General features: G+C 40.3%; 1 protein-coding gene across 2 annotated transcripts in view; it reads right to left on the reverse strand.

Annotated features, from left to right (window-relative positions):
• MED12L (mediator complex subunit 12L) overlaps positions 1 to 19,351 on the reverse strand; it is a 330,957-nt gene that overhangs the window by 65,884 nt on the left and 245,722 nt on the right. For both annotated transcript variants that reach the window (XM_043522369.1, XM_043522368.1), the window contains 7 exons: positions 15,033 to 15,260; positions 10,227 to 10,368; positions 9,158 to 9,278; positions 8,147 to 8,248; positions 6,786 to 6,899; positions 2,183 to 2,379; positions 1,338 to 1,526 (listed from right to left, as the gene is read on the reverse strand). In XM_043522369.1, coding sequence (XP_043378304.1) covers positions 1,338 to 1,526; positions 2,183 to 2,379; positions 6,786 to 6,899; positions 8,147 to 8,248; positions 9,158 to 9,278; positions 10,227 to 10,368; positions 15,033 to 15,260 — 1,093 coding nt within the window. The remainder of the gene's footprint in view (positions 1 to 1,337; positions 1,527 to 2,182; positions 2,380 to 6,785; positions 6,900 to 8,146; positions 8,249 to 9,157; positions 9,279 to 10,226; positions 10,369 to 15,032; positions 15,261 to 19,351) is intronic.

Consider the following 19,351-nt stretch of genomic DNA (forward strand, 5'->3'; position numbering starts at 1 on the left):
ATGGCTGTGCTGGTCAGTGAAGTAGCGTGATCCCTGACAGACAGCTGTGAAAGCAGAAGTCTGTAGTGTAGATGCAGCAAAACTGTTTTTACTGATATAGTTAGGTTTCACTTGTTAGGCATAGTTTTACTATACTGCTGTCAAATGCAGTTTTGCTGGTAATAGGTACACCCACGCCAGGAGCTCTCTGCCTGTATAGCATACTTGTATTATTATAATGGTCAAACACTCCTAGACTAGACGTGGACTAGATCTCGAAACTCCAACCAATATACTTTGTGCTTCTAACAGAGGATGAAATACATAAATGGACAAACGTGGATTTGATTTTGGAGAATACGCTTAAATAGAAACTTTTGCTGGTCAATAAAAGTACTTGACAGGAAATATCTATCAACTACAAAAAATAGGGAGAAAGGGAACTCAGGATTGTCAGCTCTTCTGCTTTTGGTTGCGGCTGGAGCCTGAGTCACGATGACAGAAGAAGCTCCAGCCCTTGCATGAATTTCACCCTGCCTGGGAGGGAAATCCCCTCTGATTGGCCGCTATTTCCACTTCCCTCACTCTTGGAGAAGTACAGCTAATCAGGGCTGCTGCAGGAAGCAGGAAGAGCCCCAGCTCCTCTCCATAGGAGCTGGGAGAAAGGAGCAGATAGAGCCCAGTATCTCAGAATGGTTCTGTTCCCTCCTCCCCTCTCTTCTCCTGAGAACAATGGGTCAAGTCTCCTTTCTCCTCCTCCTTCCTGCAACACCTGTTGTGAAGAGGCCCTGAAGTTGCCTGGCCCCAAGGCTGGGGAAAAGAGAGAAGGGGGTGAAGAACCCCTGGAGCTGCCCCACTCCCATGCCTGGGAAGAGGCATAAGAGAACCCAATTGCAGCACCTGCCCAGGCCTGGGAGGAGGGATCAAGAACCCAAGGAGTTACATGAGGAGCAGAGATGGAAGTTGCTGTACAGGCAGATGTCGGGGCTGGAGGTGGGCAAAACGCTAATTAATGAAAATTCTGAAGAGAAGTTGGAAGCACTGAACAACCAGTTATCAAGAGCTCCCTGCAGCAAGGGGACAAAATCATCATACTCAGATCTGGGAGAACTGGCATTGGCAACACTAATTGTTTCTCATGGGGGCTGGGGTGGGCAAAAGACAGGCCCAAAATGCATTGACAAAAAAAAAATCTCATGATTGGAGGGGAGGGGGTCTGAGTAATTACTTTTGAACTTTGGTGGTTGGTAATATTGGGAATTGAAAGACATCTGCATTGAATTGATGGTGCTGCTGAATGAGACTTCAAGAGTTAATATCTTACAGAAGTAATTTGGAATAATTTTACATTTTATTACCTGAAGTATGCGCTTGATGTGTTGCCTTTGAGCGTTGTCACCCTCTGTGCATTCTTTAATACCATGAGGGTAACAGATAAGCTGCAGTAGTTTCTGTGCTTGCTTGTTTGAAAGAACAGGATCCAATATAAGATCTTTGTCCGTGCATAACCTCTCAGGCTCTTTCAAGCAGTGCTCTCCCACCCATTCCTGAAAGTAATCAAACAGCTGGATCGATGTCAATATAACACTCATTTTTCACATATGCAATGCACACAAAACACATTTTCCACATGCAGATATTCACAAACTGAAAACCAGTTCCACATGAGTCTATATGATACTTGAAATTTCACCTTCATTCAGTAATTTATAACCCTTAAAAGTACAGTACACTTTCAACTGTTTTCCAAAATTTGTTTCCTTAAAAACACTAAAAGCAGATTGATAATTAACTGATTCTACCAAATGATATCCACAAGTTGCATGAGCACTTTTTACCAGCTAATTCATGGAGCATCACTGGCATTTCTCAGGTAAGGCCTGCTATTCCAGCCACCAAAAGGGCAGGGTGTTTGAGGTTCAACTGGGAAAAATAGTGTAAATTAAAAAGACTGGAACATACTGAAGACTATAGGCCAAATTCACCCCCATTTTAGCTCCACTGACTTTTAAATGACCTCTGGTCAAAGTCAAGCAACTACAAGGGAGAACTCAGATTCAAATACCATAAGAAAAAAGACATACAGTACAACCTCAAAGTCTGTTTTGCATTCAAACATATTAAAGCCTCTTACATGACAGATTTTTGACAAAAATAATGTTGTCTATAAAGAAAAGCTAGGAAACACAGTTTTACAAATTACCTGCTGGCAAATAGTTCTTAGCACATATCTAGCATATTCACTTAGACTAGCAGTTTCTATGGAAATAGCTTTTCCACATTTCAGTGTGTGAGAGGCACCCCAAATTTCATCATCATTAAGGTCATCTAATAAACCTCTCATAGTGAAGTCCTCATTCTTCAAAGAGTTAACACCGCTGCTGCCAATTTCAGCATCACCTACACAGCAGAAGCACAGGAGTACAAAAGTGAAAATCTTATTGAAGTCTTGAGATTTTGAATTTGCATAGTCAGTTAAGGAAGCATTCGAAGGTATGTCCTATCTGAGAAACAACGCAGAAATGAAGTTTGTGCACAGCCAAATTAGACAGCAGGCAACACAAATAAAAACTGGATATTAGAAAAGTACAATTTTTGAAAATGTTACTTCCTTATTTTGCTTCATATATTTTTCATTAAAATGAAATTTACTTTTTCTGAACTAGAAAAAGTTACACAAACCAAACCAAGAAAGAGACTACATCCTTCCTACCCCCAGTAACGAGTACTCATGGGCACACAGACTTGATTTGGCTGTAAAATAAGGAAAAGTTGGGTTACCCATCCTTTTAGGTATCCCTTTTTTCCAAGTCTTCTCTCTTACTCTGATTTATTAACTCTCGATAGATCAAGAGACAAGTTTTGACTGGTGGTCACCTTAGCCCACCTTACTATGAACTTCTTGACAAGAGAGATTTATTTTCCTGGGAATGGAAAAGGGCAATGCATGCTGAGGGAGCCCTGTCACACAGGGCAAACACTGAATAACCCATCCTTTCTGCAAATCATCAGCACAACTGCACAAACTTAACCTCAATATTTAATTTTGGCAGTGGGAAAGGGGACAGACTAAGCAAAGTAAGATTGTTTGGGCAAGAAGCAGAAATAAATATTTGCATAATGCCCTATGTTGAAATGGCAACTAACAACCTTTGAAGAGTTTGAAATCTTACATCAAAGCGCTCTCTCACAATGCAAGATGCAACTACTATTTTTAACAGTGAGAAATAAGCCCCGAATGCTAAATATAATTTCACAACTGTTGTGGGACCATCTGAGATCATGCATTACGTAGGAAAATAGTTATGTTTCCAGGTGATATGTAAGTTAGTGGGACAACATACCCATTCTAGCATTTAGCAGAAAACTCGTGTGGACCTTAACTGGTCTGCCATATGCTCTCTCCAGCACTTATCAAGCACCACGATTTGATCTAATGACAATCTCAACAACTAATATGGCACAGGAAGTCCGGACGATTCAGCCAGTTAAAACACCTTGATATAGCCACACGAACCAATATTCCATAAAACATCCCCATCAAGTCAATCGCCATTTAAATGGTCATCCAAGCATCTGCCCATCTTCCTGTTGTCCTTGATGGTTAAAAGTCTCTCTGCTATTCCAGCTCAACTCCTTTAAAACAGACACATCAAATTTTGCTTTTTGGCTGTCTCTACAATGGGATTTTTTTTGTTAAAATCTTACACCATTGCTGCCACTGCCACAGCAATACCAGTGATAGTAACGAAGAAACTGCTAATGTAGACAGAGTTATAAGCAGCGCTGGTATTTTTACCAGAATCGTGTCTACACTTGCTCAGAGCAAGTCTGCACAATGCGGTGCTTAAAATGTCAGCAGCTGCTGGTGACCTGTGTACGATGCTTGTTCTCCCACCATTACCAGTGCGAAGCTGCACCAGTGGAAAAATGTCCTTATCTCAAGATCTATTTCATCATATGAAATCCTCACAGTTTGTATCACGTCGATGTTATTCTCCAATAAGCAGTACCTGAATCTCTCCTTAACAGGATTAAAACCACCTGGACCTTTTACTCATCAAAATTAGAGGACACATTATGATAGACTGGCTTGTAACTGAACACTGCCTTCTTATGTATAGAATAGATCACTACCTGCTGCTATATCAGTGTATTTGACTGACTGAGCTTGATGAGACGCTGATTCTTCAACTAACTCTGCACAGCGGGATCCTCGCACCCATGTGCAGGGCTACTGAAGCCAATATATTTCCACACTCGTGTGGAGCCCTACCCAGGCAGTCAGTTGCAAGATTTGGAACTAACAATTATGGTAAGAAGGGAGACTTGCCACTAATCAAGTACTACAGTTATGACTTCTTATGAGAAATAGTTATAAACAAAGTTTCTACATCCAGCCCCTCTCTTCTGAGCATGGAAGGCACAGGAAGTGTTGATATGTAGCAGAAAATCCCCCTACACACATTTCTAAAATTCTTACTTATTTAACAAACCATAGCAACATTTTAAAAAAATAACTCTTTATTAATTTTGATTAGAAAAGATCAATGCCATGGCAAACATAGTTCCAAATGGACTGAAAGCAAGAAAATAAGAAAAGAATATCTTGTAAAACTGAAATCTTGTAAAAAAAAATCCCCCAAAACTAACATAACCCAGAACTAAACCAACAATTAAGGGAATTAATAAGTTAAAACATACAGGGCCCTAAGCATGAGATATTTATACAGTATTTACTCAGTTCTTCTAAGCCAACCCCCAGCCATGGAAGTCAATAGGAGTTTGCCTGACTAATGATCTGAGGATCTGGCACATTATAGTTAATAGAGATTAGTCAGAAATGGAATATCGCATCTGACCTGCAGGGCTTGGGCCCAACTCTAGTAATGCCACTATAGTCCAATCTACAGTGCTTCAACAGTAACCATAACACAGCAAAAAAACAAACAAAACGGGCCTAAAAAACAGACCGAATGACACAAAATAGGACAAAATGTATGTGAATGGATAATAATGACATGTGAGCCAGAATCTGCCTTTCTTGCACACCATAACCATCTATATGTTGTTATGGTTATCAAGCTTGGTATTTGCAACTGCAAATCACATATCAACAAGGGTAGGATGACCAGATGTCCCGATTTTATAGGGACAGCCCCGATATTTGGGGCTTTGTCTTATATAGGCGCGTATTTACCCCCTACCCCTCTGTCTCGATTTTTCATACTTGCTGTCTGGTCAGCCTAAACAAGGGAGACCTAGTTACGCAGATGTTATGAGTTATTTATTGTACAGAAGGAAGCTAAAAAAATTCTACTTTTCTGAACTGAACCCACAACATTGCAGTAAGGTTTGTGAAAAGACTACCTTGAATATACTCCTACTGCAGTTCACTATACAACTATGTCCTTCACTTTGGGGAGAGATTAAATTTTCTAAAACTGATTTCTGCTCCCCAAATTAATTACTTATTAAGCATATAACCCCATTAGGTATAGCATACCTGAGGCTTTTCTCAATAAATTAAGTGCAATTTTTAAGAAATTCATTTGAAATGTGAGAAGGGATTTTTAAAAACATCAATATTTCATCTTCCAAAATATTATATTTTGATGAGGTGAGGATGGTGGTGAGGTGGGACGGTGCTAGAGAAATGGGTGTTCTAGATCTCTGTACCATATAGCCTTTAACTGGCACAAGCTCCTGCAAGACAGTTTGCATTGAATTGCATTGCAAATGCAGAGTTTGCATTGCAATGCATAATGCAACCCGTGCATTAGTCATTTATTCAAACCTCAGCAATGCAGGAAAATAAGAATTCTAATCCAATCACTGCAAACAGCAATAAAGTACGGATGTTAGCCACAGGTATGATTTTAACTCCACCTCAAATGTAGGTGTATACTAGAGAAGTTATAATGGTATAGCTATGTTGTTTAGGGTGTGATTTTTTTTAAACCAGCATAGCTATACTTTTAGCATAGTATACACTATAGCAAAACTTTGGAGCATAGACCAGCCCGTACTTTATAAATCTCCACTTAGGATACACTTTTGTCAGTTTAACTATGTTGTGTCAGCAACAGCTCGAAGTATAATGTCGCCTGAATTTTTGCCAGTATAGCTTGTTTGCTCAGGAGGGCTGGAATAAGGTATGATGGCAAAAGAACAGTTTGTTGGAATATGCTGCATCCACACTGTAAGTACTTTGATGTTACACTCTACCATTATAGCTCTACCAGCAAAGTGATTCTAGTGTACAGCTGGCCTTAGGCTTAAGAACTGACACAAGTGGAGCGATAGTGAGTGCTCTGCTCTGGAAGGATTGTTTAACAATGGTTCTTTCAAGACTTCAGAAATTCAATTTCAGGCATTAGGATTTACTTGTAAGTCCAAACATGGGAATAAGTGAAGCTTAAGAATTGGATTCAGGACACTCCCCTTAGAAATGTCTTAAAACATGTTTAGACTAGGTCAAGTTCAAATTTACTGTGACTTTCTGACAGGAAGTGTGCGCAAGAGTCACATCTGCTTAAAGTCACGAAAGTCTGGGGCTGACTCACCAGAGAAAACTTCTGTCTCTTGACCTGTGGGGGGAAAGCTACTCATTGGTGTCAAGGAAGCACAGGAAGAATCCAAATTTGTCTTCAGTCAGGTACTTTAATAACTAAGGATCCCCAATCACAGAAGCATTCTCAAGAAAATGAATAAAACCGATTCCTTTTTTAGCCAAGTGTTAAACTGAAGATCTTCACACACACACACACACACACACACACACCCCTCTCTCTGAATAATCTTACCAAGCATCAAAATTGCTTTTAAGACTGCAAACACAGCTCCCACTTCAATGCTGTTGTGAGCAGCAGTCAGAAGGTGGCGGTCACAAGAAGAGCGAATGCCTGGGAATGACTTCCCTAAGAGCAGAGAAAGAGATATATGTAGTACTGTTATTCTTTACCAGCACAGACTTCTTTATACAAGAACTTTTCTACAATGCATCAATGACTAATTCATGAGGTAAAATGTTGTTTTGCTTGAAGCTGTAGACCCAGCTGTAGTTAATTAAAATGAATGGGGGTAAGTAGTAGCATACTAACAACAAAACTAGCTACAGTCATTTAAATCTAGGAAAATACGCTTCTGATCCTGTCTTTAATCAAGAGCCTTAAAGAAGTGTCTCAAACATAAAATTCAATAATTTAAACTGGTAAGCTGTCAAGAAAAGGAAAGTCTATTTTGGTTTCAGCTATAGAGGTTTATGAATTTTTCCCCCTCATCCTCTTCCACAACAAAGTTATTATATAAATCTAACAAGTACATTTAATACAAATTTCTTGTTGTATAGTTCAGGCTGATTCTGCACCACTGAAGTCATTGGATATTTTTCCACACTTCAGCAGGAGGAGGACCAGGCCCAAAGTCAAGAAATGAGAAAATGGCGGTTGAACATATAAGATTTGCTATATCCACTTATGCATATGTTTTAAGAAAGTCTGCGTTAGGATCTCATAAGATTGTACATGATACAGTCAAAAACAAAATAATTGTTTTTGAAGATACGTATCTTCAGAATTTGAAAGGCAAGAGCACTGTAGCAGTAAAAGATTTCTCCCAGTTTAGTTGTCTTCACCAGAACTATATACAGCTGTTATATTTAAACTGAACTTTTGTTAAACTTACTATGACAAAGGCTGGAGTTCTACATTGACAGGATAACATTTTAATGCTCAAGTATCCATAATCCATTGAGTTCAGCAGTGAAATTGCTTCATCTGCATAACCATTTGGTTTAAAGGCCCTATTTTTCCAGATAAATCAGAAGTATGTGCTGCTGAGCTGCTTAACTATACTTCAGTATGCAAGAATCTTTTGACTGCACATACACAGTTTAAAAAATGAAAATAAAAAATGCAAAGACAATCATTGTTCAGCTTCTCAGAGAACATTATATTCCATGGCAGAATTTTATTCACTGAAATGGTTTGATTACTTCCATACCAATGACTGTTTGGCCTCTGCCCCTTTTATCTAATATTGCCTACAATTTTCAAACCCAAGTGTGGAAAAAAGTAATGAAAGTATGATGCAGGAGGCCTATGCAGAAGTTTCAGAATTCACTTCATTTTCTAAAATGAAAAGAACATAAAGCCTGTCAACTTACCCGTTGCTTGGGGTAACAGGTAGAGCTGGGGTGTTCTAAAGAGATGAAGCAGAAGACGGCATGTCATTCTCGCTCCAGGTTCAGCATCTGGGTCCCCACAGGCTATGGAAAATGGGACATTGACACAAGGCACCTTCTCAAGGAGCTTAGAAATCATATACAGAATTCACTGGAAGATCCACAGAAATAATTCTGTAAGACAGAACCTATTTCAAATGCAACTAGAGCATTTTATTTGATGGGAGTCAGCATTTGTAGGTTTTTGGAAGAAGAGAGGTTAATTAAGCAGAACTAATTGTTGGAGGAAAAAGCAAGGGGAGAAGTGGTCAAATGAGAGCAGAGATGAAGATCTGGGTGAAATTGTGCAGAGCATTTAAAGCAAGGATCAGCACAGAAGTGAAACAGAAGGTGAGAAAGAGCTAGTGGAGGGATTCCAAGCATTTTGTGTTATGGTCTGATCAGTGGGCAAGGCAGAAGAATGTACCTACTCAACTCTGAATGGACTAGAAGGGAGCAAGAGGAGGCCACAGAGAAAGTGATATCAGTAGTTGAGGCTGGAGGTAACCAAGATATAGATGAGAATTTTAAGTTGTGAGGGCTGGAAGGAAGGGTTAGATTTTTGAAATGTTGTGAAAGAACTAACACGCTTTGGCAATTATCTGGATGTGTTGTGTGCAAGAGACAAAGAAGTCATATATCATATGGAGATAGGGGACCTGGATAATAGGGAGAAGGATGGTGTTGTCAAAGAAGTAGAATGCATTTTATATGACCTTTATGTCATTTATCAAACACAGATTCTTTGATTCGCCCTGACATTAGTACTACTTATGGGACCAGTCTGTTACAAACGTATAGAGAGAGTATCCTGGCCGTCACATACTGCGGTAGCATTCTCCATCAGAAAGTGGTTTCAGAATGAGTTGTAAATTTTTGCAATCAACAGAAAGAAAAACGTTTTTACAAACAAAACATCACAATGTGTCTAGATTGATATTGATATTTTCTTACCTGCTGCAAGGAGAGAGGGAAGTGCAACATGCTGAACTACATCCTCCAGAGAAAAACATTGCCGGGCTATCAGAATAGCAATGAAAGTGGCCAGTGAATCATGGAATGAGAGGTCACTCACCTTGAAAGAAAAACAACACTGGAATGCTTTCACGTTACGATACACAAATCTTCATTGCTGTGATTAATGACCAAGATATAAAAGCGAACTTGGCTTACCAATGAAGAGTAAAATTATCACAAATAAGCAGATTCCTCCACTTTTTAATGCACCTCCCAAATATTTTCAATGGCAAACGTCTATTGATTTAAGTTAATTACAAAATGTACTGTTTTTTTCTTCATACATTAAATTTTAATTAAATGAATAGGAGACAAAAATTGATTTATAAAAGATGGAACAGATGTTATCTTTAAATAGAAATTGGTGGCACACATATTCACTCCTCAGCTGCTAGCACACAGCAAGAAAAATTCTAGATTTACAGAGCCGTCCTTTAACATGCATGGTCCAAGAATAAACCAATCTTTTAAAGTACTAGGATAAATATATCAAGCCAGGTCCTCCAATGATGGAAACTGTCATAACCCCACTGGCTTCAATGGAGCTCTGACAATTTACAGCAGCTCAGTTAGGATCAATGAAGTGTATTATACCCTTATGACTAAGTGCCAGCCCAGAGGCATGCTATTTAAGAGTCGGACTGTTCAATTCATGGAAACAGTGATTGATAAGGAAGATATGCATATAGATATCTGCCTGTCTCTTTCACAAGGTACCTCCCATAACCTATAGCACTACACTACAGTAGTGCAATGAGAAAAAAATGTATTTGAGTAAAAACACAACTCTGTATGTAGTCTATATTTTATTTTGAATGAAACAATGAAAATGCAGAAAACATAATTCAGGAGTTTCAGAAGATGCTTTGAAAAGATAAACAGATACAGTTCTAAAACCCTGTTCCACAATATATAGTGTTTAGATACTATGTGATGGGTCTTCTAGAGGCAACTTAAGATAAATATGTTTAACTGGTACTTATATTTCAAGATACATTCAACTTACATCCACACTGCAAAGCAGATCATTAAAACCCCAGACATGGTTTGAAGAACAGCAAAGAGCCTTTAGAACCCCTAACCATTCCGAACTTAGCACTGTGCAGCATGCTGTCAACTCTGCGCAAAGGTTAGCTATATCATTAATTCTAGAAGACAAGAGAAAACAAGTTAACAGAAGAAAAACGCTCATTAGCGATAAATATTTTGGAGATAAATAAAAGTTTATGTCCAGATCTATATTTCAGATTTCATCTAGGTCTCTCCAGTTGTGGAGACCTATTCTTGTTAACTACAACGTTTGGTACATGCATTGTCCCCAGTGACTGGCATGAGTCTAATGTGCTGTTGCACAAGGCACTGCATTTTGTAGAGATCCTCCTATGACAGAATGTACCCATGTCCTCACCCCACACCCTGTTGTAATAATCTTGGTTCAAGTTAGGATTTTTAAGGTATCATTTGAAAACTTATCATTTGCTGGTCAATATTGTCCTGATAAAATATGTGTAGCTACATTGTATGTCAAGTTATAATATTCTACTATATGGTGTTATTAACACATATTCCAAACTGAGGTCCGTCTCAAAGAAAGGAACGTGAGCTCTGTTTAATTTGCGTTTAAGCATTAAGCAGAGTAATCAGCTAGGTATGAGAGACAAAGGATGTTTAAACAGAGAAAAACAGATGGAAAAACACATCAGGGAATACCCTTCCACATAGACTCGGCCTCCTGAATCTCAGCTGGAAATGCTTTTCAAGAGGGAGACTGACACTAGAAAAAGGAGGGACAAACACCCCAAGGTACCCCTCCTCTCTCCCTGCCCATCAGTTTGCTGCACCTGAAGCAACAGAAGAAGCCTTCGTAGAGAAAAGAATCCCTGGGAGAAGGGGTCCTGACCTAGAGGATTTGGTCAGTAAGAATGCTGAAAGCATATGGTGAGAAATTTTCTTGAATCTGATATAGTTTGTTAAGTTGGGCACCAGTAGCATTTTAACTTTATTTTCTTGTAAACATTTCTGACTTTTATGCCTCATTACTTGTATTCACTTAAAATCTCTCTCTCTAAACTTGTTTTATTGTTTTATCTAATCCAGCGTGTTTAAAGTTATGTGTTTCGGAAACTCCATTTGTTATTTCTATTAAAAATATAACAGACTTCACATAAACGTGTACTATCCAGGAGATGGCTGGGCAGTACAGGACATACATATCTGGGGGGAAATAGAAAACTGGGGGTGTTTTGGGGTCATCCTGCTGTATAATCAAGGCTGGTCAGAGCCAAGGTGTGGCTGGCTGGCTGGCTGCAGCACACATGCAGACATAGCTGGGAGAGACTTGTATGCTGGAGGCTGATAATAGCAGTCCACAGTGGAGGCTACAGCAGCAAAGCATTGTAAAGGGCACCACAGGTTAGAGGGCAGGGGTGACAACTACTCACTAATCTGGATTGTACACTGGTAAATCACACCTCCTTTATCAGTTGTCTCCCCCAACATGCTTCAATCACCTTCCCCCACCTGCTGGCCAACCATGAAAGGTGAATTTAGGGATACAACCCTTCCAGGCTCTACCCCATAGTGACAAGTGCTCTGCTCCCCCTTCCAGGTGACACAAGCTGACACTCCTGCAGTGGTGGCATGGGGAGAAGAGCTCCAGCTTTGTTCAAGGTGCCAAATCATTCCCTCAAAAATGGACCATATTGTAACAAAAGCTAAATTAAGAAACCACCATATCTTGCACAGATCCTAGGCCACCATGGACATTCTGCCAGCTATCAACTGTAAGGAAAACCATACCTCACTGCAATGTAGCTAGAATAATTCTCCTGATTTAGGAGCAAGAAGGGGACACATAATCAAGTGTGTCATTGTCACTTTGTGGATTACATATAGATTAAATTAATTGTGATTCAGGGCAATGTTAAGAGCCATGTTGACCGGTTAAGAGAGAAGAAATGTGGGTTACTCACCCTGGCCAAGTTCCTTTTTCCCTTCCAGAGTGAAACTCCCTTGGTAACCTTGGGGTGTTCCTTCTCATTGACTTAATGAATCATTCCCTTTCCGCCACTCCACATTGCCAATACTCCCTCAGTTGCCTAGACTGCCTCAGACTGAGTTTTGGAGGGTAAAATGACAAAATATCAATATGCTCCTTAGGGAGGAAGAGAAGGAATGATCTACCACATGAGTGTCACTCAGAAAGGGAAAAAAGATTCCTGCTATGAAGCGTAGCTGATAATTCCCTCTCTCTTCCTTAATCCATCAGTGACTTTTCAGTAGCTTTACCAAAGCGAAGGAGGACGAAGAGAAAGACTGATGAAAAGATATCTATAAGAAGTTAGAAGAATAGATATTGCACATTGTATTTCATAATGATTCCAAAATCCAAGATACTACTTAAATTCACTCATTATGATATGGTTAACCCTGTTATAGAGTCTCAGACCTTGAGGATGACAGTTTTCAACATCTGAATTAGATAAGGGTCAGAATTAAATCTGAACAACCTTGAACATGGAAAGTTTATCATCTGCCCTTGAATTCTGACTGAATTCTTGATTAGGAGTCGAACCAGAACTCCATATCTCAACCATTCTGATTTTGAGGGAACTGGAGTTGAAATCCAGATGTAAAATTCAGGCTCTTCTCTACCTGCATTATGGGGTTTGCAGAACAGATAATTAAGAAAAACAAGTCCAACAAGGAAATCCAATGCTATTTTTGGATGGAAGGAATAGTTTTAACATTTGCCTATTGTTAGAGATCCTAAGAAAAGGAAGTAATGGTGAGAAGAAAAAACTAATCTTTATGAGAAAGCTGATCTCTAAATGAGGTCCAAACACTGAAGAACTCTTCAACGCCATACCAAAATGCAAGGATAAAGGAGACAATTATTGTTTGTCATAAAGGACAATAGTAAAGGGAATCATGACATAGAAGGTCTTTCAGTTCTGTCCTAGAAGAGGTATGCTTGATTTGAAGTGAAAATCCCAGGACCAAATTTGGAGTGTCAAAGGATAATTTTAATGAGATGGGAAAAACCAGTGTTTTGTCCCACAAAATCTAACACTTTTGGCAACTCTTCTTCTTTTAATAATGTAATTTGAGTTTAGTGTGTCCTTTGTGGATGCTGAAATGATCACTGTAACAGTGATCTTTCAATAGCAGTCCTTCAATGTTTTCTCACCTGGAGGATCCAGACTCTCAGGTGGGGCATAAAGGGCAGGCACACAGAGGAAGATGTCTGTGTGCAGGAGGTTGAGAAGGTGCATGGTATTGGATCTGCTCTTCCAACGCAAATATACGTCTGTGGCTATGGGTAATACAGAGAAGGTTCTTTGAAAGCCACCTGCCTTTCTTTTTTGCTCTCACATTGATCCCTACGGTAGCTGAACAATTAAAAAGAGAAAGAAGCCATATCTGCATTACGAGCTGAGGTGAGATTCTCCTGCTTGTGTACACATATTCGGGCTAGCTCTCATTGAGCTAGCCTAAGTATAAATAGTAGTGTGGCCACAGTAGCATGGCAGTGCAGAATACGTGCCCACCGGTTTCAGAAAGGTTTTTACTCAGCATGGCTGAGCCATGCCTCTGCTGCTGCTACCTGTGCTGCTGCAGGTACACTGTTATTTATATGCACAGTAGTGGGATGAGAGCTAACATGAGTATGTGTACACAAGCAGGGGAATCATACCCCTAGCTCGTAGCAAAGACCTAGCTGGGGGGAGAGAGAGAGAGAGAGAGAGGAGGTAAAAACAGAGGCAGAAACAGATGAGAGAGAGAAACTGGACAAAGAAAAAGATGCTGGCAAAGTGCCAGGAGAGAAAAGGAAAAGGTCCCTATCATTAGCCAGCCTATTGCAAGGATGCATCACCAGAAAAAGCTGGGAACCACTTTGATAGTCCCTTAAAGCCTTCTCTTCAAGAACTAGTCATTATATTGAAAGCCTGAGCTGACAGGAACGTCAGTCTATTTTCTTCTCAGTTGCCACAGGTACTTTCCATTTAGAGACCAGATACCATGCAACATAGGAAATGCCAGACTGGTTCAGACCCAGGGTCCACCCAGACTAGTATCCTGTCTCGACATCAGCCAGCACTAGATGCTTCAGAGAAGGTATAAGAAGCCCCAGAGCAGGCAGCTGTGGGATAATGTGACCCACATGCAGGTGTCATCCTAATCCTAATAGTTAGAGAATGGTTTAAACGCTGACGCATGAGATTTTATTTCCTTTCCAAAATTCTTCTTTAATGAATTAGCTATAACAAATCTGGATGTTCTTGTTATCCATTTAAATGTCCAGTGCCTCTTTTAAACTTACTAAGTACTTGGCCTCAACAGCATCCTGTGGCTAGGAGTTCCATAATTCAATTAATTAATAATATAGTTCATCTGGGGAAGGAATTGATCTGGTACTGAACATTCCTTGACAATGAGGATACTATCAGGGTGCGATGATGATTGTGCTGAGATAGCAATCCAGTGCCAGAATCATGTAAGCCTACACCTGCAGTATGCCATTTGTTATTAATCCTTGTAATGTTATGCAAACCAGTCTGATGCAGTCTAGGTGAACGGAAACCCACTCAAAAGAACAGTGCAATAACGAAGCCGTGAGATAGAGGAAATCTGTAAATGAAGAAAATACCAAAAGGATACAAAGGGAGCCAAAAAAGAAGGAAGGAAGGAAAACATGCACATAAACAGCCCCAACTAGCTCTAATAATATCTCAGATACTTCATTTCACTCCACCACTAACACCTATGTCAACTACTTCCATAGTTCTATTTCTGAATCAATTTCTCTTACCTTCCTGCATCTTGGTGCCCCATACATACATTCATTAGTGCATTACAGACAAAGCTGTAGCGATTGGCTGCATTGTCATTCAGGATCTTGCCTAGCATTGAGTAGTTGATGCTGTGAGCAGAGGGATTCTCGATAAAATCCAACATGAACTCTGGATCCCATAACAAGTTGGAGTTTGAGGGCTGTACGTTGCTGTATATGGTTTGCTTTACCTTTGAACAGGCGCTACTAAGGGTTAAAAACAGAAGGAGACACAAAATTATTATTCACTTCTCCTGGGTTGTTGAAATATTTATGCAGATTAAAACAAAATGGCTACCAACTACTACTCGCAGAGCTAGTAGATATATTGTTAAATCCCAGAAAATCTATATTTCCCTAGAAGGCACTGGAGCACACAAGCATGGGTGGCGGGTATCATGGGCTGGGGGAGGCTGTGCTTCAGCAAACAGTGAGGCGTGGCCTAGCACATGCTCCGCCCCCAGATACCCTCCTGCTTCCAGCTTGGCCTGGCTCCAGTCTCCCTGTGGGTTGGCGCTCCCAGCACTCCGGGGCTGGGGCCACACCGCCCACCCTCCCAGCACTCTGGGGCTGCGGTAGGAGGCTTGGGAAACTCCGGGGCTGGGGGCACTAGCCTGGGGTGGGGGCCAGCAGCAGCAGTGGGGGGGCCTCTGGGCTCTGGGGGTGGGGAGGTGGAAGGGGCGGGGCCTCTGGCAGAAGGAGCAGAGCTATGAGCTAGCCTCCCTCAGCCAGCGGTTCACATGTCGCCCATGCACACAAGCAAATTCACCCTACTTGGATTACTCTTCTGTACACTGTTTCAGAAAGCTGTGGTGTTTTTACAGAGAGTCTGACAAACCCAGGTAGCACACAGCCCATTTGACTAAAGTTTTCCTGCAATTAATATAAACTGACAAGTTCCCATACCAGCTTTGTGATACGTTTATTCAAAGCCTGAGCAGAAGATGTATCAGAAAGCATTCACCTTTTTTGGCAAGGATTTCATGTAGTACAACATGCCTTGTAAACATATGCTGATGCTGGTTTAGAAGACTGCTATTCCTCCTTTACATTTCACTACATATTGAATGAACTGGAGCGTGCACGGGGGTGAGGGGTTAATTAAGTGCCAAGAAATATCAGGATCCTACCTAAATTCTTTTTAAAATATAAAACCTCAACACCTTAAAAAGACTACATATTTGACAATAACTTTTTAATTATTGACACAGTGAACTGGATATCATCTATGATTTCTTGGCTGACAGAATCAAAAAATAGAAAGAGGATGTGAGAATGTCATGTTTTTATGACATTAACAATAAACACAAAAGAAAGAGAGAAAGTCTAGGCTGGGATATTAACATGTGACTCCATATTTAAGGCCTTATTTACACGAGTAAATTTTACTAAATTCAGAAATCAATTTAAGAGTTCCTTATGTAAATTTAGTGTAATATGAATCTGATGACATAAAACACTCAAATCAATTAAAGTCTACACAGGGGTTGCACTGATCTAACTAAATTGGTATAACTTTGGTGAAACGACAATGTATGGATAGGATCTAACACAAGTTGGGGAAGAAGTATTATTGGGTCAGAAATGTAGTTTTCACGTCAGAGATGGCTGTGATCACCAAGGAAATGGAGATCAGACATTGGGATCAAACACAGCAAATCCCTCAGGGTATGTCTTCAATGCAAAGTTAATCCAAGCTCTTATTCGGGTGTTGCCCCTAACCCCCATCCTGTATATACACAAAAACCTGACCAAGTTTAGAGTTTTCCCAGGCTAGCTAGCTTATGTGGGGCTAAAGGCTGGGTGAAGTTATTATTCAGGCTGCTAACCCAGCCACTTTGCAGTGAGGATGTGGCTAAACTACTGGAGTGCTGATAGTCCTCCAGTGCCTTCCCATAATTCCTCCACATGCCCAGAAGGACAGACAAGTTGTCCCGTAATTCACTGGAAAGAATCACAGAGTGGCTTAGCTTAATGCAGCAGCACAAAGAACCATGGGATATGCCCCCAGAACTCCTAGCGACACACACATGGGTGAGTACAGCACCAGTGAGGACACAGTAGCGTGGGTATGGCTCCTCACACCCAGGGTAGGCTAACCCAGGGTGCAACCACCTAGGTTAACTCCGCAATGAAGGCATATCCGCAGAGGCAGGAATTTTCTAATGGTGTGAGCATTTAATTTCTCCTGCAAATAAGGTTTTTGCCGCCTACCAGAGGCTGGGTGTAGTTTACTACTGTTTAGCTCCAATTTAATTTTAAACTCCATTTTCCAACAAACTTGTTTTCATTTAATATATTTTAGGTCGTAAATTATTCTTGGGATTTTCACTGTGGTCCATTCTCCAAGACCAGGGAGAGGAGTTTCTGACCTCTGGTGAGAGGCAGAAAGGCACTGAATCTGAGACCATGTCTACACTACAGGTGTTACAGTGGCACAGATATGCCACTGCAGCTATGCCACTAGTGCCATAGCTTAGACACATCCTATAGTGACGGAAGGGGCTTTTCTGTGTGAGTTTTTCACATCACTGAGTGCCATAGGTATATGTTGACCTCAGGCTGGGGGAGACAGATGCACTGGGAGAGAGAGGTGGCTACTAGAAACAAGGAACCATCAGTAACAATTTTTTGTGGATTTTTGCCTTTTTTATCTTGAAATACATCACTACCTCTTCCACAGCCAGAAGCAGTTTAAATGATCATTGCTCTATGTGTCTATGGTGTTAAATGGTATCATACGGAGACGAGCTCCATTAGTCTTTTGGTTTATCAGTTGCTGTCATCTCCATCAGTGCAAATGGGATCCACAATAGGAAATCCAGACCTCTGGCATCACAGAGTCACATTATTCAAAGTATTCTCTAATCATAAGGAAACCAATGAAAAGAAAGGATGAGAGTAGCTAAATTTGTCTTTAAAAAAAAATACAAAAAAGTATCAAAAATCAAGCTTGGACTTGGACTTTCAGAAAGTCTTTGAAAAGGTCCCTCACCAAAGGCTCTTAAGCAAACTAAGCAGTGATGGGATAAGAGGGAAAGTCCTATCACAGATCAATAACAGGTTAAAAGATAGGAAACAAAAGGGTAGGAATAAATGGCCAGCTTTCAAAATGGAGAGAGGTAAATAGCAGCGTTACCCAGGTATCTGGGCTAGAACCAGTGTTGTTCAACATATTAATAAATGATCTGGACAAAGGGGTAAAACAGCGAGGTGGCAAAGTTTGTAGACAATACAAAACTACTCAAGACAGCCTAAATCCAAAGCAGACTAGAAAGACTTAAAAAGGGCAACAAAATGGCAAATGAAATTCATTGTTGATAAGTGTAAAGTAATGCACATTGGAAAACATAATCCCAACCATATATACAAAATGATGGGGTCTAAATTAACTGTTACCACTCAAGAAAGATCTTGGAGCATTGTGGATAGTTCTCTGAAAATATCCGCTCAACATGCAGTGGCAGTCAAAAAAGCAAACAGAATGTTAAGAACCATTGGGAAAGGGATAGATTAAAAAAAACAGAAAATATCATAATGCCACAATCTAAATCCTTGGTACACCCACCAATTGAATACTGGGTGCAGTTCTGGTCACCCCATCTTGAAAAAGATATATTAGAATGGGAAAAGGTACAGAGAAGGCCAACAAAAATGATCCGGGTTATGGAATAGCTTCCATATGAGCTATTCCATAACCCTAAGGAGAGATTAAAAAGACTAGGACTTTTCAACTTGTAAAAGAGGCAACTAAGGGGGGATATCATAGAAGATTATAAAATCATAAATGGCAAGGAGAAAATGAATAAGGAAGTGTTATTTACCCCTTCACATAAAACAAGAACCAGGAGTCACCCAATGAAATTAATAGGCAGCCAGTTTAAAACAAACATAAGGAAGTACTTCTTCACACAATGTACAGTCAACTTGTAGAACTCATTGGCAGCGGATGTTGTGAAGGTCAAAACTATAACTGGGTTAAAAAAAGAATTAGATAAATTCATGGTGGATAGGTCCATCAATGGCTATTAACAAAGATGGTCAGGGATACAATCCCATGCTCTGGGCTTGCAGTACCTAAATTTCTGACTGCCAGATACTGGGACTGGATGACAGGGGATGGATCACTTGATGGTTGCCCTGTTCTGCTCATTCCCTTTGAAGAATCTGGCACTGGTCACTGTTGGACGAGAGGATACTGGGCTAGGTGGACCATTGGTCTGACCCAGTATGGCCATTCTTATGTTCTTAAGTGGACAAAAATTATCCTTCATGCAACTACCCTGAAGTCAGTAGTT

This window comes from Chelonia mydas, chromosome 9, assembly GCF_015237465.2.
Source record: "Chelonia mydas isolate rCheMyd1 chromosome 9, rCheMyd1.pri.v2, whole genome shotgun sequence".
NCBI classification, from domain to species: Eukaryota; Metazoa; Chordata; order Testudines; family Cheloniidae; genus Chelonia; species Chelonia mydas.